A 26,045-nucleotide genomic window follows, 5' to 3' on the forward strand; every position below is an offset into this window, starting at 1 on the left:
GATCCAGGGGGAAAGGAGGAGTGCCACCCTCGTGCGCGCTGTCAAAACTGCCGTTTATTATTATTATGGCCCTTGCCTGGGCCTTGCTGGGGCCCCGCCAAGGACCCCGGGCGGTCGCAGCGATTGAGTGCTCGGTACCGGTCTCGACCCCTCCTGGGCTGAGTGGGTCTGGGGGGCAGCCTGGGGGGAGTCTGAGGCTGCCTCTGGGCCTGAGGCCGAGACTGACACCTCGAGGTCTGCGGGGTATAGAGCCCTAGGGACCTCAGTGTAGCCCGGGAGCCCTTCAGGGCATGGAGTTTTTCGTCAGTCTTGTCCGAGAAGAGGCCAGCGCCATCAATTGGTAGGTCTTGAATGGCTTGCTGGACCTCTTGGGACAGCCCCAATGACTGGAGCCAGGAGCAGCGGCGCATGACAATGGCCGAAGCCATGGCCCTGCTGGCGGAGTCCGCCGCATCGCTGGCAGTCTGTAAGGCCACTGCCGCCACTGCGGCGCCCTTTTGGGTAACAGTGGTGAAGTCCGCTGCCTGGTCTGGGGGCAACACCGGAGCAAACCTCTGCAGCGAGGACCACAGGTTGAGGTTATACCTCCCGAGGAGCGCCTGGTGGTTTGCGATCCTCAGCTGCAGGGCTGCAGTAGAATAGACCTTGCGGCCAAAGAGGTCTAATTTCTTGCTGTCTTTATTCTTAGAGGTGTTGCCCTGGCCGCCCTGCCGATCCCGCTGGTTAGTGGCGTTGACCACCAATGTCCCAGGGCAGGGTGGGTATATAAAAAGCCAAACCCCTCCTTGGGGACATGGTACTTGCGCTCAGTGCCCTTGGAGGTGGGGGCCACCAAGGACGGGGTTTGCCAGAGGGCCTTGGCTAATTTCATGACCCTCTCATGCACCGGCAGGGCGACTCTTGATGGCCCTGCCGATCCAGATACCTGAAGAGGGGGTCCTCCTCCTCGGACATCTCTCTGAGCTCCAAATTGAGGTTGCTCGCCACCCTCTTAAGAAGGTCCTGGTGAGCCCGGAAATCATAGAGAGGAGCCCTGTGCTCCCGGGCAGCCGCATCATCCGGGGACGAGGAGGAGGACTGCGGAAGGGGCCCTGTGGAGGGACCCTCCTTGGGGTCCGAACCCTCGTCAAAGGGGTGGCCCTGGTCCGGCTGACTTGGAGGTGGGGGCACTAGATGGGCCACTGAGGAGTGGACTGATGTGGTACCCTGGCCCCCAGTACGGCCACTGCCAGGGGCTTTGGGGCCAGGCCGGAGCAGGCATCGGTGCCTGCTGGGTCGCCTCTGGATGGCGGTCCCGGGACCCAGAGCTGCTGGATCTATGTTTGCGGCTCCTGGGTGGTGAACGGCTCCGAGACAACGACGACGAGGACAACTGTCGGTGCCGACGCCTACAGTCCCATCGGGGGGATGAGCTGCTGGAGGAGCTGGATGACACTCATCTCCTCCACCTCGAGCTCTTGCGATGACACTTCCCACCTCGGGAGTGGGAGTGGTGTCGCCGATGTCACCGTGGTGCCGACCGCGAACGTGATCGATTCCGCGGTGCCGAGGCAGTCGGCGCAGGAGCAGGCAGTGCCGAGGCAGGCGGTGCCTGATGATGGCGCGTTGTACCGAAGGGCGCCGTGACCCACGCCGGATTGCATGCCGGGGATCTCGACCAGTGCCGCTTGTAGCCTCAGCCGCTGGGGTCCACATCAGGCTGCGCACCGGGGTTGGGGATTGTGCTGAGCAAGGCTCTGTACCGGGGTACGAAAGCTGGAGCTGCGACCCCTGCGAGAGGCGGAACTGGAGTGGCATCGCCTCGCACGTGTACCTCTCAACCGCCCTCAGTGCCGCAGTGTCGAGGAGCTCTACGACTTAGAATCGGAGCTAGGAGGGGAGCCCGCACTCTCGACCCTCCTTGACCATCTGGGAGGAGACCTTGACTCCTGTCTCCACCACCCACTGGGGGCATCCAGTGTGGGTTTACCCCGAGACACCTGTCCCTGCGCCCTCTGCCGAGGGGGAGACAGAGGCGTGGGCATGCCATGAGGGCGCGTGTCGCTGCGAATGCTCCGGTGTCGACGGCCCCTGCAGGGGCGCTCTCCCACCCCCAGGAGTCGGGGGAGGCTCCCTGCGAGGAGATGCTGGTGCCGGAGTACTCTCCACGGCACGTGGCTGGGGCATCTCCTGAGTCACCCCCTGCTGCACCAGTCACAGAGGGGAGTCCATGTGGGCGGCCTTGGGCCACTTCTTTGTCTTCAGCACCGAAGGCTTCAGTACCGGTGCCGGCGGAGCGCTCTGCACCAAGGAGATACTCAGTGCTGCCGGAGATCGGGATGGTTCGGAGTTCGGGTGGAGTGCGGACTCCATCAATATCGCCTTCAGCTGGGTGTCTCGCTCTTTATGGGTCCGGGGCTTGAAAGCCTTACAGATCCGGCACTTCTCCTTCCTATGCTGCTCTCCGAGGCATCGGAGGCAGTGGTCGTGAGGATCACTCACGGGGAAAGCCTTTGCACACATGGTGCAGGCTTTAAAGCCGGTGGAGCCAGTCATGGCTCAACCGTAGCCCCTGAGGGCAACTATCTAACTTACTATTAACTATCACTATCAACAACTACTTAACTCGAACAGTGAACCATACTAGAATGCTAAAGGGATGCTACTTGCTACAGCAAGAGGCAAAACGTTCCAGCAACCGTCACAGGCAGAAAGAAGGAACTGAGGGCCCACAGGGTCGGCGGCACGCTATGTACCACGGTATGAGCGCGGTACTCCAGGGGGTGCCTGAGCCGACCCTACGGGGCTTGCTAAGAGGAAAAAAGTACGGGGAATCTGTGCACGGGGCGCACACACATCTATATGGGAATGGATATGAGCAATCACTCGAAGAGAGAAAAGTTCTTACAGTAGACTGAGGGTGAGACTGAAGGGAATTGCAAAGATCTAGAATTACCTGAAACCTGGCCAGTGCAAAATAAACCGTTGCCATTGCTGAATTGAGTACTGTCCTGATTAATTTGATTCTTTGCACTGGGTAAAGAGATGATTTGTCCTTGCTTGTAATCAGGCCCAGATGGCTGGACAGAGACTGGATCTGCCTGATGCTGTCCTCCTTCTGTTCCTGGAATAGTCTCTAGTTAACCAGTCATCCAGATACAGAAATACCATAATCCGGTCTTCCTAAGGTGAGCTACTGGCCATGGTAATGCATTTTGTAAACACCTTGGGAGCTGATGATAGGCTAAAAGGGAGGACTGTAAACTGATAATAAAGGTCTGCCATCACAAACCTGAGGAATATACGGTGGTTCTGGGGGCACAGCCACATGGAAATAGGTATCCAAGAAATCAAGAGCAACATACCAATCTTCAGGATCCAGAGAGGACTTGTGGAGATTCCATGACTTTAACAGATCCCCATGACTTCTTTGGCCTCAGCCCCAGTTGGCGGGGCTTGGGCTGTCAGCCCTGCCATGACCATGCCCTGGATCTTGTACATTTTTCCCATGACTGTTCTGTGAATGTTGCTTAATTTTACAGTGACAAAATCATATCCATAATGATGACCAATGTTGCCCTCATCATAGCAACAGAGTCAGCTGCATCCAGCACTGCCTGGAAGGATGTTCTCGCCACCAGACAGCTTTCAGCAAGCATCACCTGAAAATTCTCTCTGGTGCCCTCTGACAGTTTCTCTGCAAGTTTGGAAGAAGAGTCCCAGTTGGCAAAATCATGCCTAGCCAGTAATGCCTGATGATTAGCTATGCACGTTTGTAGCCCTCAGGTTGAATAAATATTTTTTCTGAATAAATCTAACTTTTGGGCACGTTCTCTTTAGGGGATCACATTAATATGACTCTGGTGCACTTCTCCTTGGCAGCTGTAACTACCAGAGACCCAAGAGTTGGGTGGAAATAAAACTGTTCATATTCTTGGGAAGGGAATACCCAGGAACTTGATACCTTTTAGTTGAAGGTGCTAATTAAGAAGGGGTCTGCCACAGAATCTTTGTGGGCTTCAGGGCTGCCTCACTGATTGGCAAGGCCAACTGGCCTGTGGTGGAGGGATGGAGGATGTCCACTCACTTATGTGGATTCTCCCGTACCAACTACACGTGAATCCCCAACAAAGAAGTCACCCTCCTAATGAGCTCATGGTAACTACTGAAGACATCTACAATTGATAAGGATAACTCAGGAACCAACACTTCATCTGGTAATGAGGACTAGTTAGTGGGTAAAAAAGCAGGCTCAGTCTCTGCAGGGTTTCCCTGTGGTTTCATCTCTACCAATTACTCCACTGTCAGTACCAACAGAAGCCCCTCCTCAGTTTGAGTGGTACCATGCTCAGTACTGGGCAAAGGCTTCCCTGTGCCTTGTGGACATACTTCAGATCTTTGCATGGAATGGTCCAGGCAAACCAATTCAGAAGCAGGGTGAATGCCCCATGGATTCCAATATGACCATTACATGTATGGTATGGCATCGAAGCCAACAAGAGGATGACTCTGCAGATCTGTCCCTCAACCTGTTGCTGTGATAATGTAGGTGGGCATGCGAGTGTGCCTCCGATGACGGGGAGGTGAAGCCCTAGATTTCCTGTAGGATGATGGAGATATCTATGATTCCATCTCTGAATCTGATGATGAAAAAAGAATAGTCAATTGTCACTGATAGCGTAGTATTGGAAGAGTTGCTGTCCTAGAATGACATCTTTGGATTGTTGAAGGTCTTTGTCTTTACCATGGTTGAGAATAAGGGTTTATAAGCAATGGGAACTGTTTGCCTTGAAGTTATCAGTACCGGAACCTTCTTAATCATCCATGTGAGGTAAACAATGAACTGAGTACCAGGCCAAATGAAATAGCTAGAACTGAAGTAGGTGCTGGTTGTGGTAGTGTTGTGGACATTGAGTGCATAATTGGTGCAGTTAGATCGACACCATGCTGTAGCAGAGGAGAACATGGCACTAACAAGCATAGTAAGTCTAGCTGTTGCCATAGTAAGTCTAGCTGTTGTCTGGAGTTGTTGCTACCAAGATGGTTGTACCATGATAGTCTGGCAGTGCTGAGATGGAGGCCTCAACAACTGGCTCAGAGATTAGAAGGGCTAATCTTAGAGCAGTCCAGATAAAAGACATTTCTCTGGAGGATTTGTGGAAGATGTGTTTTAAGGAATGGTTGAACAACGACAGGATATTTATTTGGCACATGAGACAAGGGAGACTGTTCCAAGGATAAGAAGCAGCATGGAGAATGCACCACACAGAGATACGAGTATGACAGGATCAGAAATTCAACCTGAAAACCTTTCATTTCCTGAAAGCAAGGAATTAACTTGCTGCTCAGACTTCACATAGAAATACTAAATTTGTAATGAGCAAAGCTTGGACTGAAACCCAGTCAAGCTCTCAGAGGGAATCCAGGAGCTTCAATAAAAGTCTTTACCTATAATCAGGGTAGAAAGAGGCCTTGGATGAAGTAGAGATTGGACCCAGTAGCTAGAGGCTGGGTTGTAACCAGAGGTGCTGTTTTTTCTGAATCTGTGTTTATGTAAAAACCTGGTGGTTCCTTTGTTCAAACCTGTGCACTGCAAGGCCTCACGCATAAACCTGTGCAGAGAAACTTTGTTGGATCAAAGACTCTTTATGCCTTCCAGTTTCCAGAGAGAAAGAAATGGAGAAATTATAGGAGGAAGAAGACATGCAAGGAGTAGAAAGAAATGAAAGCAGAGATGTAGGCAGGAGGGAGGAGGCAGCATTAAAGTTGGTTAGCAGCCCTTACTTCTGAATTTCCTAACTAGGAATCTCAAATTAAGGCTGAATTAATACAGATATTTGCATTAATAGTCCAGCCAGTTGAAAACAACATTAACTAGTGGTATTGGCAAAATCCCATTCACATAAAGTGGACTGATGGTTTGGTCACAGCATTTTTCCTCCACTCACTTTATATTTGACAACGAGAGGGTGTCGGCCCCCTGTGATTAACATATCATCCCCTCGGTCCAGGATTAAACGAACTGCATGGCCAGTTCTAAATTAAAAAGAAAAAAAAAAGAGGGGGGGGGAAGGATAGTTAGGCTTCAAAGTCACAGACACTACTAAAAGGATGGCTATTCCACAGGGACCCGCATCCAGTAGAGCACTTAAGGATGTGTTTAAATTTAAGCATTCCACTTAAGTGCCTTGGTAAACAGGGATGGACTTAAGCACCTACTTAATTTTAATGGGACTACTTGTCCATAAAATACACACTACTTACATGCTTTGCTGGGTCTAGACCCATGACAGAATCTTCTTTTCCCTATCTGAAAAACATTTATTTTGGTTTTAAGAATGCCTTACATCAATTTAGCTCAAGTCAGTAAGGAATCGACCTAGGCTAAATCAATATAACACTCTTAAAACCAAAATGAGTGTCTACACAAGGAAGTTTTACTGAGTTAACTAAATCAATTTTGAAACTGATGTAATAAAGTCAGTACAACCCCAACGTATGGACAAGGTCCCAATCTGACAGTTGGGTAGATCCCCATAAACTTGTCCAGAGTTTTAAGAGCATTTCCAGTTGATACCAGTCTGAACTCTGTTCACATCCCATCACCTCAGCCGCATTTATAACCCTCCAAGATTAGAGAGTCTAATAAAACTTTCTGACAGTCAGGTTTTGTAGATTGTTGGCTACAGTAGAGGGAGCACCTCTCGAAAGAGAAGAGACCTGATGGGTAACTATTATTCCTCCCCTTTTCTCTCTTACAACAGGAAGCCACACTTACTTGTTTGCTGCCACCGCAGCAACAGATGCCAATATACCAGTTTTCAGTATTTTCCCACCGAAAGCTCCACCGACTCTTTTTACATGGCACATGATCCTATTGGCTGGAACCCCTAAACATGAGGCCACCATTTCCTGTAAAGTCAATATCTCTTTTTTATACCACTGCAGTTTTAAAAGGACCCTGTCAGCTCAAATATGGCCCAAATTTAAGTTTTACCAAAAAAAACTTTGATAGAAAACACCAAGATATGTCTCACAGTTTTCTTTCTAATTCCAATGGGAACATCTATTTTTAAACAAATAAATATCCTCAAACAGCGTTTACACCTGAATACTTCAACATGGAGAATCTGAAAGTGAAACTGGCTATGGAAAAATTGTCCAAGTTGAAAGTAAGCAAAATCTATAATAAGGACATTAGATTTTTAAAAAGTTTGGCTTCAGTCATCTAAGGCCTCATTAGTCACAGATGAAGAAATGTGTTTGTTTCCAATCTGTGGCTGATTGACAGTGATCCCTCATTTATGAAACACTTAGTTAATAAGGAGTGCAGATTTTTGTTATTAGTGATACAAAAGTAACATATACAGAAAACAGGAGCTGAACAATGGGCAAAAAACACCTGAGACAAAATCCCGGCATTGTGTTCAAAATTCACATTTATAAACCATACTTGTAGCTAAACAGAGATAATCTGCTATGCTAGATTTTAGCCCAGACCTGAAGAAGAGCTCTGTGTTGTTTGAAAGCTTGTCTCTTTCACCAGCAGAAGGTGGTTCAATAAAAGATATCAGCTCACCAACCTTCTCTCTCTCATGTTAGATTTTGTGAGTTTCCTCCTTATATTTTTGACAGTAGACAGCTGTCACCATCCCAGATAATGCATGTACAGAGCACTGAAGGAGATGGGAGTGGAGCATGCTCAGCACCTCATACGGAGAGCTCTGTACCTTATAGGATTATGCCCTGGAGCAAAGACTATATTCAGAGGGGACTGAAGTGCTTTTACCTACCCCTCACCTCTGTGGCATTGCACAGCTGATGGGTTAGCAGCGCTGAGCTGGCATGCTACTGGGGTAGTGGAGAGAAATGGATATTGGATAACCCAACTGTGCAACTCACATGTTCCTACTGCAACATAAACTGTTTAAGATGGATTTTCAAACAACACACTCAGAGCTTATACTGTCATGCTTTAAAGAATTGACTAAAAAGGCTGTCTATTACCTGGATAAATGCTGGATGCTGGACTGACACATACACATCCATTTCTTTATCCTCTCCTTTTGGCACAACAAGCACACTCTGAGTCTCCATGTAAAAATGTTCCTGTCCCCCAATGTGGATCTCCCCTGTTGCAAAGATAAAGACTCAAGTGTTGCTAATGGGGGAGGGGAGGAAATGAGGCTAAGACAAGTGCGCACATCACACAAAACAAAACATTCAGAGTACTTGATCAACACAGCTACTGGTGCTACTGTTGCTAAGGTGCAACCAGGCAAGAGAAACCAGCTGCAGCAGGTGCAATATCTAATATAAAAACATGGGCCAAATTCTCTGCCGGTATAAACTGGCCTTGCTCCATTGATATCAACATAACAGTGCCAATTTACATTATCAGAGAATCTGCCACATATATTGTCAATATCAAGCTAAGCAACTTGAGTTAGGATGTGGAAGGCTCGAGAATAGTGACAGGATCTCAAGCCAGCTGATGTTAATCATATCAGATGCGGAACACATTTATTCTGTGGATGAGAAATGCTATTTGTGGTTGTTCAGGCTCAGCACTAATCAGGTCATGTTTGATGCTGGGGAAGAAAGGGAGGAATTGGTGGTTGAAAGGGAACAGACTATCAGAAGGGTAAAATCCAAATTCTATCAACTGGTGTTAGCCATTTGACTAATGTCAATCTAACTGTGACAGTTAAAACAGCTGAGGATCTGTGCCCTGAAACTCCAAAGCCACACCAAATATTCTGGATCAAAATTTCCATAGTGTAGATTATCACTTTTATATCACAGTAGAACAGAGGCAGGAAAGTCAGTGATAAATAATAGTAGGATTATATTTTTTCCTCATAAATTAATCAAATAGTAGTGCTGCATTGGTGCTGCCTAATAGGCACAGTACATCAGTTGCACTTACAAGAGACATTAGGAAGGAGCAATTTAAGTGGCAATCTTTGAAAGTCTGTCCCAAAAAATTCTAATGATGATTTGACAATCTCCATTTGGCTAGTATCTGATTTCGAACTGGCAGAAGGTCTCATAAGACTCCCATCATACACCCAACACATTCTGCAATTTACCTTCAAGTATTTGATCAACAGTTTCAAATGCTTCATCGACATTTCCACGTTCTAGCTTTCTTTCTGGCTCAAAGAATGAATTGTACTTTATAGCCTCCTGCAGTTGTGGAAAGCACACACAGACAACTTTAAATAGTCTTTTTTTTCCATGGCATTTTATTACTAATGTGATTGCCATGCCTCTTGCATAGAGATATGGGGAAGTGGATACCAGAGAGTTATCAGATCTGCAGATTTCATCACATTATTCCAGAACTTCAAGATTTTATACATTGGACAAGAAAATGTTGCTGTGACTCAATCTTGCATTACTAATGACCTCTTCTTTCCCACAGTATGCTAGTGTAGAGGTATTTTATTTAATTATACTATTTCCTACAGGGCTGTTTGACAGCTGTGCAGTAGGACTCTCCCTATGACAAAGGTAAAGTCTGGTTTGTGGTGTGGAACAGAACATCCTGTAAGTGACCAAGATGGAACAGAAAGAGTCTGGACTATATGGTTAAGATAGGAATAGTCAACATGAGCTTTTCTTCACAATGCTTTCCTTCTCCTGATATGCAAGCCAGTCTCTATCACATCAGGGGAGCATACACTTCAGTCAAACTCCCCAACAGTAATGGCTACTCTGAACAAAGACAAGTTCATAACTGCCAGAAAGCAAACCACGTCTCTAATACACAAATTGCTAGGAAGTGTTTCTGTCTAGGCTGTGTGGTCTGAACTAGACTCAAAAGTATAAGTCAAAATCTGCCCTGGACTTCACCCCACTGAGATCTGTGAAAGGCTGCTGTTTTATTATTTAAGCAGGGAAATGGGGGAGAACAGGCCCCATTTAATTTTAACCTGCCCCTATCTATAGGCAGAGTCCCCAGCTCAGGAATTCTGAATTGAGGTCATTCACTGGGTAATTCCAAGAACCACTTTCCTGGAGCAGTTGGTATGGCTTGAAGAGAGAACAAGAGCACATAATAACCCCAGAAAGGAACAGGCAGGGGAATCCTTAGATGTGAAAGATCCCAGTTTGTTACTATATGAGGATCTTGATTAAGAACTAACTAACCAAATGCAAGTGGAAACTTGGCCAAATTCTGCTCTTTTTACATTGACTCTTTGGAGTTGTACTGGTTTAAATGACAGCAGAAATCTTCACTTGTTATAAAAGGAAAAAAAAAGTAAACAGTGAGTGAAGAGTACATTCCCTGTCCACAAAGATAAGGCAGTGAAAAAGCAAGACCAATGAGACTAATTATTACCTCAATAGTCAGGATCACTGGTTCCAAAGCTTCATACTCTATCTTCACTTTTGCAGCTGCTTGTTTGGCATGAACATCTGAATCTGCAACCACAGCACAGACAATCTGACCCACACAATTTACCTGCAAAGTACAGTGGAAATACTGGCGGTTTAATTCCTGTATTGAAATGATCCCCATGTCTGCTTGCTGGAATAAATATTATTCACATTTCCCTTTCTAATTTTTATTTTGGTTTAACCCTGTTTATTTGCTTTAGACCTTTCCCTAAGCCAAGACACTAGTAGACGTATCAATGTAATTTGAGAATTAAACACAACATTTTCAAAAGTCCTTAAGTGACTTAGACTGCAAAGTCCTATGGACTTCCAATGAAACACAGGCTCCTAAGTGCCTGAATCACTTCTAAAAACTAGACTTATGAGCTTATGTGACTCAGAAGATATCTACACTGTGACTGGAGGTGTGAGTTTAGCATGTGTATATATACCTGAGCTGGCTTCAACCTACTTAGTTCAGGTACCAAAGTAGTGAAGCCACAGCAGCACAGACTCAAGTGTATGCCAGCTGCCTAAGTAAGTGCCCAGCATGGGTTTGTGCAGATTACCCTACACTGAAGCTCATGTTGCCATGGCTTCACTGCTACTGGTACTCACACTAGGTAGATTAAAGCTAGCGTGGGTAGGTCCACATGTGCTGCACTCACCTCCTCACGCCTAAACTGCAGTGTAGACATACCATCAGGCACTTTAGAAAAGATTATCCTAAATCCTTACTAGTCCGATTCATATGGTTTAAAGGGCTATGTCACAGAGTTTGGCTATTTTCATAACTAGAAAGGAAATGGAAGAAGAGCTAAGAAGTTGCTTTTACAGCAGCCAAAATAATTCCCAATATACATATGCTACAAAAATTCGAGTCAATATTGTTCTTGTTTAGTTTAATTATAAAGAAGTCAAAGATCAAAGAGACACCAACAAAGAAAAATTGTAGCTACCACTGTATACCTTATTTTTTGCAAATATAATTTCTGGATCACTGTAATAGTAGAACTCGTTTTTGGCTGGGACATCCTGAGCTGTTACAATATCAAACACTCCTGGTGCTTTGAGGGCCTCTGATGTATCAATTGATCTGGAGGGACGATATAAAGTAATTAGCTTCACGTGAAGTAAGACAACAAATATATACACAGGGTAGCCTGTGCCACAAGACTCTGCTCTTGCACAGCTCTTTGTGGAAGCTGCTGGTCACTGTCTTTACCCTCCTTAATAACAAGATCAGGTAGAAGAAAGGAAAGGCTGTTGATGACCTGTCTCCCTTCCAGAAAAGGTTTGCTTTGTAATAAGAAAGTCACTGCTTCTTCTCCCTATTAGAGACACCAGGATTGTGGTGGAGAGGATGTCAATGGCCCCTTTACTCCATAGAGAAATATCACCCATGAAACACCCAGCCTCTCTCCCTTGCTGTATACTTCAGTGCTTTTGGTAGAGACAGAAAGAACTCTGCTTGGTCCCATCTTCTACAGGTAGGCCCGTCTCCCAAATCAAGAGAGAAACTTGTGTCATTATGACTGAATGTTAAAACAAATATGTGTGTTATAGTCAGTGAGAAGTGCTCTGAAGGTCTCTCACTTGTATGACTACATATGTATTCTGCCTGGACAATATAAAACACAAATCAAACCAAGGGATTTCAGGCCAAGATTTATACTGGTATTATCTAAATATCAAAAGTTTTGTTAACTCCTGCAAACTTAGGTACCTTCACCTGTCTAACACTAATGCTAAAGAGATCTATGTAATCAGCACACAGAGCTGTAATGGAATTCTAATCCAGCATCTTCTAGTTAGTACAATAGTGTTAGGTCAGGGATTTACTAGTGTGGTTCTGAAACAAAAAAGAAGGCTGGGTATGGTCAATCACTTCTGCATTAGAGGGAGAAGAGATTTCTGGCATAAAGCAGTAGCTTCAATAATACAACCAGGTTACTTGACAACAAATACAAATATTTAGGACTCATCTACACAAAGGAGATGCGTTGGTTTAACTAATGGGGTGATTTTGCACCAATTTAGTTAAGCTGGTGCAATTTTGTGTATGGACATTCTACATCATACAACTTAGCTTGAACCTGTTAACATACAAGCTAAACTGTTGTAAGCCAGGTCTAAACTGATACAAATGTCCCAACTGCATTGGTTTAACAAAATCTGGGCAACATGACACCTTAGTTATACCAGTGAACCTTTTGTGTGTAGCTCAGGATTTACAAAGATGTTGAGTTGGCATTCCAATTAGTATGACACCATCAGAATGTTCTGAGTGTCTATCCTCTGTTACAAAGCAGAGAGGCTACGATTTTCAAAGCAATATAGGAAACGCTGTGCATCTAAATCTCCTACACTGTTCTGAAAATCTCAACCAATGCTTTCATGGTTACATTTTTCTTTCAGGTATTTGTGCACTTACACAATCTTTGCATGGGCTCTGGAACTGGTTACCACCACCAAGAAGAGCTCTTCATCCACAGCACGAATGTCATCACAGTAAAGAGCTTCACCAGTGGCATGTTTAATACCAGCCTGGTGCATGACGGGATGTCCTACTGGATCCTGGGGAAGCTGCTCTGGGTTTACTTCCTGCTCAGTAAAAAACAACATCCAGGCCACAAGCCCAAGAAAGAAAAGCCATGGTGTCCTTACATTAGAGTCTGAAAAACACTATTTATTAACTCCTACTTCTGTCTTAATATTATATGCATATTAGGTTGGACCATTTACTAAACTGGTGCTCTCCAAAGGTTTCTTTAATTCCTCTGATGCAATCTTCCCCATGACTCTATCCATTTTGTTTCTAGTTTCTTCTGATTTTTTTCTATATCTGCTATGTCCTTCATGTTTTGACATGAAGTAACCAAAACATAACGCAATGTTCAAGAGGAAGACATGCTGTATTATTAATTGATACAGTGGTGCTATAATAATCTTCAGAATTATTCTCAAGTGGCTTCTATTCTGCATTTCATCTTTCCAGCAGTAGTGTGCTTTGAACTATTCGTATTGACTCCTGGATTTTTCCTCTAAAAGCTTACAATTAATTCAGCACTGCTCAGTGTGGACAAGCCATTTAAATGTTCCTTCCAATGGCATTCCCTCATAGTTTTCTGTGACAAATTTAATAGGTGACTACATTGCCTATTAATCTTATTTTGCTAGGTCCTTCTTGAGAAATAATTTTGTGCCATCAGCAAATGTTGCTGTGTACTCATTGACACCCCCCCCCCCTTCACTTCTCCTTTCCAGTCTATTAATAAACATCTTGAACCACTGACTCCTGACTACTAATCTTTCCCTATTCTGAGAACTGTCCATTTGTTCATATTTTTGAATCCTCCTTTCCCCTACAGCCTCCAATGCTAGGCAGTTTAATTAACCTCCTCTCCCTTTAGTAGCTAGCTCCCTCTCTATTTTCTTTTTAGTCAACTGTCTGCTACTAGGAAGACACTGAGAAATGACAGTTTTAATTAGACGTCTCCTACCATGAGCTTCCAGATTGCTGGACTCCCTAAACCTGCCCAACTGTCCCCTAACAGAACATTTCAATAGTCTTATCTGAACAAGCTCAGATTTTTCAGAATTTGCATTTATTTCCCTGCTGTTAAAAGATTATATTGCTCATATTACAAAGAAAGTAAATCCAAGGGATAGACTATAGATTTGCAGAAGATAAATAGGAACTGACAGTAATTGTGCAGTAATTGAGATTCTTCGAGATATGTGTCCCTGTGGGGGCTTCACTTAAGGTGATTGTGCATCCCTGTGCCTCTAGTCAGAGAATTTCGACAGCACATGTGCTCTGCCCCACTTAGTTCCTTCTCTATCACAGAGAACCTTGCAAGAGCTCCAAAGTAGAGAGGAGGAGGATGGGTAGTGGAGCACCTACAGGGGGACACATCTTGAAGAACCTCAGTTATTAAACAAGGTGAGTAACCTTCTCTTCTTTGAGTGATGTCCCTGTGGGTGCTCCACTTCAGGTAACTGTAGAGCACAGCTCCTCTGTGGAAAGGAAGGAGCTCTGGAGTTGGATATGTGATGAATGATTAGACCATGAGTCCTAATAAAGCACTGGATACTGAGTCTTGCTCAATTGCATAGTGCTGAATGAATGTGTGGTCTGATGCCCAAGTGGCTGCTTTATATATGTCCATAATATCACATTTTTAAGGAAGGCTATTGATATGGAGAGTGATCTGATAGAATATGTTCTATCCTCCAGTGTGGGTTGCAATTTGTGTTGGCAGTAGCAGAGATGAATGCACTCAGAAATCAATGTGGAGAGTCTTTGCTTAGATATAGTTTCTCCTTTAGATCTCTCTCTGGTTGAGAGAAACATTTAGGCGCCATCCTGAATCGTTTAGTCCATTCAAGATAAAAGGCTAGTGCCCTTCTGACATCTGGAGTATGGAGTGCCACTTCTCACCAGTTCTTATGTGGTTTAGGGAAGAATGTGGGAAGATGGATGGGTTGGTTGAGGTGGAATGAAGAGAGTACTTTAGGTAGAAATTTAGGATGTGGTCTTAGCATGACCTTGTTCTTGAAAACGATAGTGTATGGTGGAAGGTTGTGATGGCTACAAGGTGTACTCTGAGTGAACTCAGTGAAAGACCCGATTTTTTTAGTTGAAGTATATAGTCCAGACTAGTAGTAGAGTGGAAGTGGTGGCTCTAATTTGTTTGTTTTGGAACCATATGTGGAATCTCTTCCAATTGTGGAGTTAGATCAAGTTGTAGTCAACCCTCTGCTGTTTAGCAAGATATCCTTCACTTCTTCTGAGCAAGTCATCTCCTCTCCTTGGAACCATGGAGGAGCCATGCTCTCAGATAGAGTATCTCCAGGTTCAGTTGCAAGATCTGGCCTGCATCTTGTGACACAAGATGTGGAAGAAGCAGGAAAGCGCACGGTGAACATGCTGACATCTGCTGCAGATATGGGAACCAAGCTTTTCTGGGGGCTATCAATATGACCCTGGATTGGTGGGCCTTGATCTTTTGTATGACCCTGGACCATAATGGGTTAGAAGGAAAAGTGTAAAAGAGAGATGCATCCCATCGGAGGAGGAAGGCATTGCCCATGGATCCTGGCTCCAACCCCGCTCTGGAGCAAAATGTTGCGCATTTGCTGTTTTGGCTTGTAGCAAATAGATTTAAGGTGAGGAATCCCCATTATTGGAATATGTTCTGTATCACCGAGATATTTTTCCCCCACTTGTGATCATGGGAGAACTTTCTGCTTAACATGTCCACTATGTGTTCTGATGTCTTGATAGATAGGAAGCAGACATGGTGATGTTGTTATGGATGCACCAATTCCATAGTCTTAATGCCTGAGTGCAGAGGGAGCGTGACCTCACTCCTCCTTGTTTGTTTATACAGATCATGCAAAGTTGTCTGTCAGGATCTCTAGGGTTTTGTTTCTGTTCACGGGCAGAAAATGTGCACATACATTGCAAACTGCTCGCAGTTCCAGTATGTTTATGTGCAGAGCTGATTCCAAAGTAGACCACCTGCCCTGTATTGTGAGGTTGTTTAAATGGGCACCCCAGCCCACTAAAGAGGTGTCCATTGAGATTATTATTGCATGGGAAGTTGTAGAAAGGGGACCCCTATACACACGTTGTGCGAATGAGTCCACCACTGTAGCGAGTCCTTGACTTTTCATAGTATCTTGAGAGGCTTGCTCAGACTGTGGTTGTGTGGAATTTACATTGTCCTGAGCCATCCTTGTAGGCAGCACATGCATAGTCTGGCATGTTTTACGACATAAGTGGTTGCTGCCATGTGGCCTAACAGTTGGAAGCAAGTCCTGGCAGATGTATGTGGACTGTTCATCATAGTCTTGATCAAATTTACTAGAGAGGCAAATCTGTGAGGCGGTAGTGAAGCTTTCACCTCCAATAAGTTTAGGTGAGTGCCAATGAATTCTAGTTCTTGTACTGGTGTCACCGTTGACTTTTGTATGTTTATTTGGAAACTGAGTTTTGTAAAGAGTGATATTGTCTTTCATGTGGCTTCGATGGCTTCTTCCCGAGTGGGGGCCTTGAGCAACAGTAATCTAAATATGGGTATATTATGACCACTTGCTTGGGAAGGTGGGCTGCCACCACTGCTAGAACTTTGGAAAAGACTCGGGGGGAAGGGAGGGAGGCTGTGAAGAAGCCAAAGGGCAGTACCTTGTAATGACAGCAATTTTGTCCCAAAACAAATTGGAGGAACCGCCTGTGGAATGGAGGTATGGTGACATGAACGTATGCGTCTTGCAGGTCGAAGGCTGAAAAACAGTCCCCTTGTTCCAATACGGGGATTATTGTTGCTAGAGTAACCATCTTGAACTGTTGTGTTTTGACAAATTTGTTTAGGTTTCCCAAATTGAGAAATGGGTCTCCAACACCAATCTTTTTTTGGGTTAAGAAATAATGGAAATAAAAGCCCTTCCCCCTGTGTTGTACTGGCATTGGCTCTACCGCACCCAACTGCAGAAGATGATCTACTTCCTGTCTCAGAAGGTGCTCATGAGAGGGGTCCCTGAAGAGGGATGTGGAGGGAGAGTGAGTGGGGGGAAATGGAGGTGAACTGGATGAAATTACTAGTGGTAATACTTTCCAGCACCCATTTGTCCAAAGTAATAATTCACCATGCTGGGTAGAATAGTGTCAAATGGTCTGTAAAAGTATGTCTGGTAGAAAGTAGTTTCAGCAACTAGAGTTGGGGGAGGTCTTTGGGCCGTCGACCAAACCCTCAAATTTGATGTTTCGATCCAGGCTGTTGCAACATAGAAGTGGTCTACGTCTTGTGGGTCTTTGCCTCCACCTCAGAGTATCATACTGCCCCTGTGGCTGTGGTTAAGGCACTGTCTTGAGCGTTGTGATGGATAATATCTGCCTTGTTTTCATTTTTGTACAGATGTGTAGATGCCTAAAGAACGAAGAATCACTCTAGGCTTTCAGTGTGTGGAGGGACTCATCAGTCTCACCAGCAAATAATTTTGGACCTTCAAAGGGGAGATCCTCTATGGTGGATTACACCTCCTTTGGGAATCCAGACAAATGGAGCCAAGGGGCCCGTTGCATCACTATGGTGGTTGCAATGATCAGCCACCATGTCTGCTGAGTCTAAGGATGCCCTCAGAGCTGTTCTTACCAGGAGATGGCCTTCAGGGATGAAGGTGAAAAACACATCACGGATCCTGAAATTGGCCCTTCTCCATGAAATCTTGATCTCCCTTGTGCTGCTGGGAGTGCCCCAACTGGGGGCCCCTAGCTGGTAACCTGGGATGGGCTGGGGTGCTCCCAGCAGCACGGGGGAGATCAGATCCACCTCCAGTACCTCCCCCTGCTGCAGGCCCAGCCTTGGATGTTGCTGCAGCCAGAGGAGGCTTCCAATCTCCCTCCTATGCTGCTAGGAGTGCCCGAGTCGGGCGCTAGTTCTGGCCATGCTGGGGCACTCCCAGTAGCATGGGGGAGATCAGACTCACCTCCCTGCTGCCTTCAGAGCTGGGCAGCACAGAATTAAGAGTGGCAATCCTGCCACCCTCCTACAACAAGGTTTGCGACTGCCCCACAACCCCATTTTGGGTTGGGACCCTACCATGAAATTTCAGATGAAAACATCTGAAATCGACCGATTTTCAAATCCTATGGCCATAAAATTGACTAGAATGGAACTGGAATTTGGTACGGTCCTAGAGATGACTGACCTAAGTTGCTTTTTTATGTCTTCAGGGATGAAGTCAATAAATTCAGACAGTTTGCAGTAATTTGTGTGATTGTATTTCGCCATCAAGGCTTCATAGTTGGCTATTCTGAACGTCAATGTCACTGATGGGTAGATCTTGCAACCAAAACGATTCAGTTTTTTCCATACTTTATTATGTGGGGTGGTCCTTGAATGGTGTTGCCTTCCCTGCTCGTTGATCACCTCTACTACCACTGAGTTTGGCTCAGGGTGTAATACTTCCTATCTGCCCTTTTACAAGTGGGGGGATTGTTGCGGGTGTCTGCCAGATGGTCTTGGCAGGATACAAGAATGCCTCATTTATGGGAAGGGCAATTCTAGAGGAGGCTGACGTGTGTAATATGTCCAGCAACTTGTGCTGGGACTTAGCAACCTCTTCCAGGAGCATGGAGCATCTCTGTGATTATTTTAAACATCTCCTGCAATTGTTTAAAATTGTCTCCTGTTGTAGGTAGCAGAGGCATAATGGTCTCCTCTGGAGAGGAGGAGATGTCAGTTACAGGAGTGGCTTCCTGATCTAGAGCCTCCTCTGTTTCCTCAAAAGTCTCCTCAGGGGGTTCGTGGGGTTCTGCCTCTGACAGGGAGCATCTTTGTTTTTCCCTGGAGGTACTGGGAGACTGGAAATAATGTTGCCTATATACCCCCATGGATCCCAATATGGCCGCTATGGTGAGAATGGCATTGGTGGTGGCATCTATGGATGTCCACACTACCTCAATGTGCCTGTTCTGGAACAGTGTTCTGGCTGTTCCTGTAGATCTGGTCTGATGATTCCCTGGATGGGTGAAGAGTGGTGTGAGGAATAAGCATCTCCCGCCTCACTATCCTTCTCCTCACTAGAAAAAGGAGGGGAGATCGGTTTGTTGGCATTTGTAGCGATGCTGAATGTACCGACACTATATCAGTACCAAGAAGAGGTGATTCTGGTGCTGCAGCAACTACTAAAGTCCTCATGTCAGACAAACTGCTGAGTTCCAAGAGATCTTGGTACCGAAGATGGCATCTGTGGTAATTGTTGCAGAACTGGGAGTTGTTGCGGTGCTGGGAGGATCGGTGCCAAGGGTGTCTGTACCAAAGGAGGTAAAGTAGACTTTGGAACCGCTGTCTCTGAGCTATGTGGCAGAAAGCCAGAAGATGGCACCGTAAGCTGAGGCGCTGTAGAGGTACTCAGTGTCGAATGTTTCCTTGTTGCAGGTGATGCCGTGGTAGAAGGGGCAGTCTTGTCTCTGCCATCCTTCTGACAGCCTGCCTGCTTAGGATATTTGGCTTTAGAAGTACCGGTGGTACTGGAAGATCCTGCCAATTTGTAGGACATGGCGCGGTCGGTATTGATGATGTGGAGAGAGTTGGAGAATGCTTCTTTTTCAAAGCTCACTTTGTAGGAGAAGTGGTAGGTCTTTTCTTTGCCCTTTTTCTGGGAGACAGGTCCCCTCACGTACAGTGTTGATAAGGGATGTCTGCCAGAAGCCAAGGTAGGCGACCAGTGACCAGGAGGAGTATGCAGTCCCTGGTCAGAGGCTGGACAGAGAGTTTTCTTCACAAGGATGAGTTTAAGTTTAAGGTCGCTCGCTTTCCTGATTTGGGATGGGAAAACAGATTTTGAAATCTCAAAAATTCTTGTAGGACAGGAAAATTTTGTCTGCACAAGGACATGAAAAATAGCTCTCTACTCCCCTCTACTGCTAAATTTTCCTTGAACACATGATAATTTGCACTATATCAATCACATACTTCATCTCATTTCCATACTCCATTCCAATAGCTTAGTTCCCTGTAAGGACTGAGCATGTACTAAAGTAGAGATAAGATAAAATAACTGAGATAAGAAAACTGAAGCTATAATGATAAATGACCTTAAATCAAAATCCCAGATCTCAGCATCCTCAGTCCTTTGCAAAATCTGTATCTGACCTTCAGTGCCTGGGCTCTTCTTGAACCTTATTTTTTAAGAATGTCTTTTGAATTGTAGGGCAGTATTAAAAGACTCACTGACCTGGTATATTTGTTTGCTCTGATGCATTTTGGTGTGAAAATCTTGTAGGACACTCCTGTATTTCTCTGGTATGTCAGGACATTGATGGGGGTGCTGAAAGAGAAGAGTTTAATAGTAATAGTCATGTTTTCACAATGCAAACATTTCTATTAAAAATTAACAACCACGACTGAATATAAACCTCAAATAATAATTCCTTCAAGTCTCTCCCTAATTAGAAGAGCCCAAAAATAGCTAAAAATTAAGCTGAGCATTCATAAAATATTTATTTAAAAATTACAAACAAGCATTTTGAAGCATAATAATATAGCTGTTTCACAGGAGACCAATGAAAGGGACTGCAGTAAGAAGAGGCTAGCTTTGCTTTAAGGTATTAACAAAATTAGCATAGAACCTTTGCTGCTTGTTGTGATGGGTGAGAAGGGAAGAACCCAGCTTGACTCTCAGAGTCCAAGCTAAATTTGCAAGGCTAGCAATTAGAGAAAACATCCTTTTCTTTGGAAACTGAACAGATTTAATACAGGAATCCTCCAAAGATAGAAGAATCAAAATTAGAACTGCACGATGACATTTGAACAGATTTTTGTACTAATGCTCTCTCCAATCCAAAAAATGATAGCACAGATAGTTAGTTTGTGACATTTATTCATTTTGCAAGGCCACTTATTTATGGCAGCTATTTATCTTTTTCAGAAGAGGTAGACAAAGCAAGACTAAGCAGACTAAGCAAGATGATCTCTCTCTTTTTTTGTTGTTGTTTTTATTTTTTTAGAGGGGGAGCAGGGGAGCTCTTTTAATAGCGGCACTGATATTTTGTTGTGTTGTTATATAATTTTAATTTTTTTGTGAACATAGAAATTATGCTCAGTATACTGTACGAACTGGAAAAATTAATACAGAGTATAAGACCTTTCACTAGATTGCATGAAAATAGACAAATGACATGAATTTACCATCTTTTTCAATGACTGAAGTACTTCCAGGTAGAATTTGAAGAGGAAACTGATGATCAAAGTCCTTCTATATTCCACCTTTCCACCTGGGGCTGAGCTCGGCAGAGAAACTTCTTTAAGAACCAGTCTGCAAGCTTCATTCAGCATCTTCTCATTCCAGTGCCTGGAAGAAATAATAATATAGCATTCATTATACTAGGCTGCAGCTGGCATAACAAAATGGTGACCAGACTAACTTGCTTATATCACTGACCACAGGCATGATCCTTCTCACAATTAAGTCAATTGCAGTTTGGATTTCAATGGGAGCAAGAATGGGACTTGATCTGTAACACAGTGTGGTTCACATCCTGCAGTTGTTACTCACACAGTCTCAATGAAGTCAACATAATTGAGCCCTATATGCTAGTAAAATACATCAGCTTCTTTAAAAACTATTAAAACTGATTTAATTCCGTTAAAAATTATCACTATACTGCGGATAATGGCCTGAACTTTCAAAAGGGACTCGTAATTTTGGATGTCAATTTGAGACATTTTAAAGGGGTCAAATTTTCAGATGATGGATGCTCAGCATTTTCTTGAAAATTCTGCTTTTTTGAAGTGTGTCACACAGTTGATTCTATATGGATACAAATCCCAATCGGTAAGAATATAAATATATTAGCAGGGCTATACTAATGGCCTCAGGATCAAGAAATGGAAATGAATGCACAATGTTGAGAGAGATCAAAGGGGTAACAAAATCTAACAAAAAGATAATCAGGGGCTTCATTTTATAAACTGATCAAATGGCATAACAGGATAGAGTTTAGAGAAATAATTTTTCAGCATTTGCAGTTATTAACTGGGCTCACTCCATCACAAAAAGGATATTGCAAGAATTACAGGGGGTTCAGAGAAGATCAACAGAATAATCAAGCGCCTGGAAAAACTTTCAGTTGAAGAGAGGTTGAAAAGATTAAGACCCGACTTGCAGTCCTAACTTCTTTAGATAAAGCCACTGTATCTATTAGAGCAAATCTTGATACTCAAGAACAATAATACAAACTTTTGTTTTGCTGATTTAGGTCCTGATACACTGTCTGAATACACAGAAAGCCAGTTACATATAATGGGTTGATCCAAGAGCTCAGACATCTCTCTCACATATAAATATCCTTGAGAGTATCTTTAGAGTTTTTGCCATTTATTTTTTATTAGTTTTTGATTAACTGAATATAAACATTAAGGCTATAAACAAAAACTCAGAAGACCTGATTTTATTTGTTTACGTCTTTTTCTGAGGCAGCCATTGCTGTGGCATCTGGGTGTAGTTACAATTAAAAGAAGTGTGAGGTAGAGATAACCAATTTAAGGCCCTGATTCAGCAAGCATGTACTTTAGTGCTTTGCTGAATACCGATGGATTTATGTACATGCTTATGTGCTTTGCTAAATGGGTATCTACGTGAATAAACTGTAGGTCTGCCATGATGTCCAATGAAAGGCTTGCAACAGGAAAGGGATTGTCAGGATCTCACACTACATGAGCTGCACAGAAAGCAACAATTCTTATTAAACTTTTTTAGTTGGGTGCTCAAAGTGAAAGGATTATTTATTTAGACATAACAAGTGACCACAATTCAGGGAATATTAGGGATTGTTTAGGAACAATTAACTCTGTCCTGTCACTATACAAAATGAATAGAAAACATGTAGAGTATCCTTCTGATCCAAAGGGCTTTTTGTAGACCAATCTCCCATATGTACCATAACAGATAAGCATACTTAGGGCCTGATGTAAACCCCACTTAACTCAATGGAAAGTCTCCCACTGACGTCAAAGAGCTTTACATCAGGGCCTTATTTTCACTTGTTTCATTTATTTTCACTGAAACCAGATCTAATGAGTGGGTAAGGTAATACCTTATTCCAAGGAGCTATCTAGTCCCCAGCTTAATAATAAAAGAATGCTTTAAATTACAAAACTCAAATATCCTGCATGCCCTCTTTATGCAAATGGTAACCTAACTATTTAACCACACCAAGTTGTTATCCATCAAAACCTATGTTAGCACAAGAGAAACACTAAAAGCAATGTGAATTCCAAATCCAATTCAAAATTGGGTAATAAATTGCACGGGAGAAATGGTTCCCAGTGGTTTTTTTCACAGGCCCTGAAATTTTTTCCTATGCTGCTCTTTGCATGTGGGAAAAACTCCCAGTCACAACCTACACTGTCAAAGGTATTTCCTCTTTCAGGTCCCTCCTTGTAATGCACCTCTGCCAGGATTCATAGAGACAACTGCACTCTGATATCTGCTAGCGAGGTGGTAAATTATGATTACTGCTACTGATTGGCTAAGAACGGTGCACAGAGCTAGTCTGTGCTAAAATATCATATCTCTGTCCTCCCCAGCCCCACTGGGGGGTGCAAGTTAAGGCAGTCCCTAGGCATGCCCTAGTCTGCATCTGGGGCCAAACCCAACTCTGGCAATCATTGAACTAAGGAGGCATAAGCCCCCTCAGGCCCTTCGCTGCTGGTACAGGGATGAATCCCTCCTCAGTGTCCACTTCAGAAGCCTACTCCCTCATACTAATTAACTAGCAGCCTCTTTGGAAGTTTAAGCATAGCTGCTAGATACTGAATGGATGAAGAACTGGTAGAGATCCCTCCAGGTCAAGTTGGGGCACAACAGCAAAGTGATGTAGTGAAACTAATAAAGAACTGTACCTGCCCTCTGGAGAGACTTTTCAATGAGCACAACATTCACACACAGACTTTAAAACGTTTAGAATAGGAAAGTGTAAACACTTCATTCTGAGGTGAAGAGATGACTCAGAACTTGGGGCTGATCTGTGTTCATTTGGTGGAATATAAATGGCACCAACCATAGTGCTGAAATACTGTAAATAAAGGATATCCGCATTTATGCCCTGAGGCAGTAAAAAACTAACTTAATTCTCCACTCTGAAAGATGTATAGAGCCTCTAGGAATTCATACGGTACCTCCCTATGAGTGCATGACAGGTTTGTTTTGCACAGATGGTGGTAGAGCCAACGCCGCCATAGAAAATGCCAAAGTCCATAATCATGTCTGTGTCTTCTGCAAAAAGTACCCTCATCCCAGCATTAGCAATTGGTAGAGCGTTTTCCCGGCGCTGGGCCTGTCGGAATGCTGATACAAACTCTCCCTAAGAAAAATCAAACAGAGGCTGAGAAACGTGCACAGAAATGTACCATCTGAAATGTCCACCTATTGTTCCAGCTAGAGGCCTACATGAACTAAGATAGTAAATACCATAGAACATAGATTCTACTTCCAAAACATTCAGTGCCATTCACTCCCTTCCCTTGACCATCCAATAGTTCCCTCTTCACTGCAATCTTGCAAGCAACCCGCCTCCCCCTCCCCATCCCCTGAATAGTCCAGCTGGTCTGACCCCCTCTCACAAACAGAGCTGAGATGTAAGGGAGAATGGGAGTGGGCTGCATTTAGAATAGGAGACAAAACTGAAGAGGCTCAACCTCTGCCCAAACCTCCAGACTCAAACACAAAGCCAGTATTTCAACTCTATCTTCTGCTTTTACAGATCTTTACAGTTAGCCATCTAAATTCAATTAAGTTACATTTTTATTTAAGACTAGAGATGGGCAACTGCCTGTGGGTATCTCCCAAACAGTCTGCTTACCAATTCCCAGAGATACTGCACTCATATGGTGTTACAGATATTACTGGTGGCACAGCACCAAGCAAACAACATTGCCTGATGCAGCAATTATGCATGGAAGCATGGTTCATGTGTCCAATCCTGTAGTCCCTATGTAGGCAAAACCCTCAAGAGACAATGTGAGCTTTATCTGCATAATGACTGGAGGTCTAGACAGGCTGCAAGTGGGCAGCATTCTGGGATGGAGACTATGTCAATGCCTTCCAGCACACTTCACTGGTTGTTTTTTATTTTTTTTTCAAATCACAGATGGTGTTTATGCCTCCTATTCTTGCTTTAATCCCATCTAAACACCGGTTAAACCACCCTTATCATAAAACAACTCCAAACCCAGCAACCCTCACCTTCTTTGAATGAGGGATATGAACTGAGACTAAGATTTCTTTTGGTGTAAGGGTGTTGTTACCAACTCCATTGGCAAACATGTCACTCAAAGGAATCCACCGTGCTCCCTCTAGTGGAGAAAACAGAAATGGTAATCTCTGTACAATGAGAAGTGAACTCTTAGCAGTTTACATATGTAAATCCAATTTAATTGTCAAGGAAGAACATGCAATATTTCTGGGAAAGGGATTACTTAAAGTTCATAATATGTCCCATCAATAGCATGCACCTTAAATGTAAGTGGTGTCTCCATTTTCAATAGTTACCAGAGGAAGAATTTGTATTGTCTTCCTTTCTCTTTTTGATCAACTGTTCTGAAAATTAAAAAACTCATAATTTTATAAGATTAATGATTAAAGATGGGATTCTGAAAGGGCCGTAAGTGAGGGAGGCAGATTTCCAAAGACAGTAGGGAATTTGGAAATTAGGCCCTTTGAAATTCCCAGTTCAAAAACCTTGTGACTACTTAGACCTTGTCTACACTACAAAAGGTTTGCTGGTATAGCTATACCAGTCTACCTATCCTGGCAAACCCTCCTAATGGAGGTGCAGCTTGTATCATCAAAAGAGTGCATTTGCTCATATAGGTTAGGCAACTTCCTTGAATGAAATAAGCTATACCAGCAAAACAACATTATTCTAAAGCAATGTGACATATAGGGCCCAGTTTTATGGCTATGTCTACATTAGGAGAGCTTTACCCATGTAGAAATACCAATATATTTTATCAGTAAAGTGCTCCTAGTGCAGACACAGCTATCCTGGCAAAGCTGTGCTTTGCACCAGTATAGTATTACAGTGAAGGCACAGTTTTGCCAGTGTAACAGTATCTACGCTACAGATGTCTACTAGCACAGCTACGTTAGTCAGGGATCACAACTCT

The 26,045-nt window shown here is 43.9% G+C and overlaps 1 protein-coding gene across 3 annotated transcripts in view; it reads right to left on the reverse strand.

Annotated features, from left to right (window-relative positions):
• The window catches only part of LOC137153507 (aldehyde oxidase 1-like), an 82,647-nt gene that overhangs the window by 39,494 nt on the left and 17,108 nt on the right, over nucleotides 1-26,045 (reverse strand). For all 3 annotated transcript variants that reach the window (XM_067548947.1, XM_067548948.1, XM_067548946.1), the window contains 11 exons: nucleotides 25,123-25,232; nucleotides 24,057-24,241; nucleotides 21,066-21,228; nucleotides 20,113-20,205; nucleotides 12,800-12,969; nucleotides 11,335-11,461; nucleotides 10,328-10,450; nucleotides 9,072-9,168; nucleotides 7,987-8,111; nucleotides 6,758-6,891; nucleotides 5,928-6,015 (listed from right to left, as the gene is read on the reverse strand). In XM_067548947.1, coding sequence (XP_067405048.1) covers nucleotides 5,928-6,015; nucleotides 6,758-6,891; nucleotides 7,987-8,111; nucleotides 9,072-9,168; nucleotides 10,328-10,450; nucleotides 11,335-11,461; nucleotides 12,800-12,969; nucleotides 20,113-20,205; nucleotides 21,066-21,228; nucleotides 24,057-24,241; nucleotides 25,123-25,232 — 1,415 coding nt within the window. The remainder of the gene's footprint in view (nucleotides 1-5,927; nucleotides 6,016-6,757; nucleotides 6,892-7,986; nucleotides 8,112-9,071; nucleotides 9,169-10,327; nucleotides 10,451-11,334; nucleotides 11,462-12,799; nucleotides 12,970-20,112; nucleotides 20,206-21,065; nucleotides 21,229-24,056; nucleotides 24,242-25,122; nucleotides 25,233-26,045) is intronic.

This window comes from Emydura macquarii, unplaced genomic scaffold (assembly GCF_026122565.2).
Source record: "Emydura macquarii macquarii isolate MOO-44397 ecotype Brisbane River unplaced genomic scaffold, CSIRO-AGI_Emac_v2 contig_1253, whole genome shotgun sequence".
Taxonomy (NCBI): domain Eukaryota; kingdom Metazoa; phylum Chordata; order Testudines; family Chelidae; genus Emydura; species Emydura macquarii.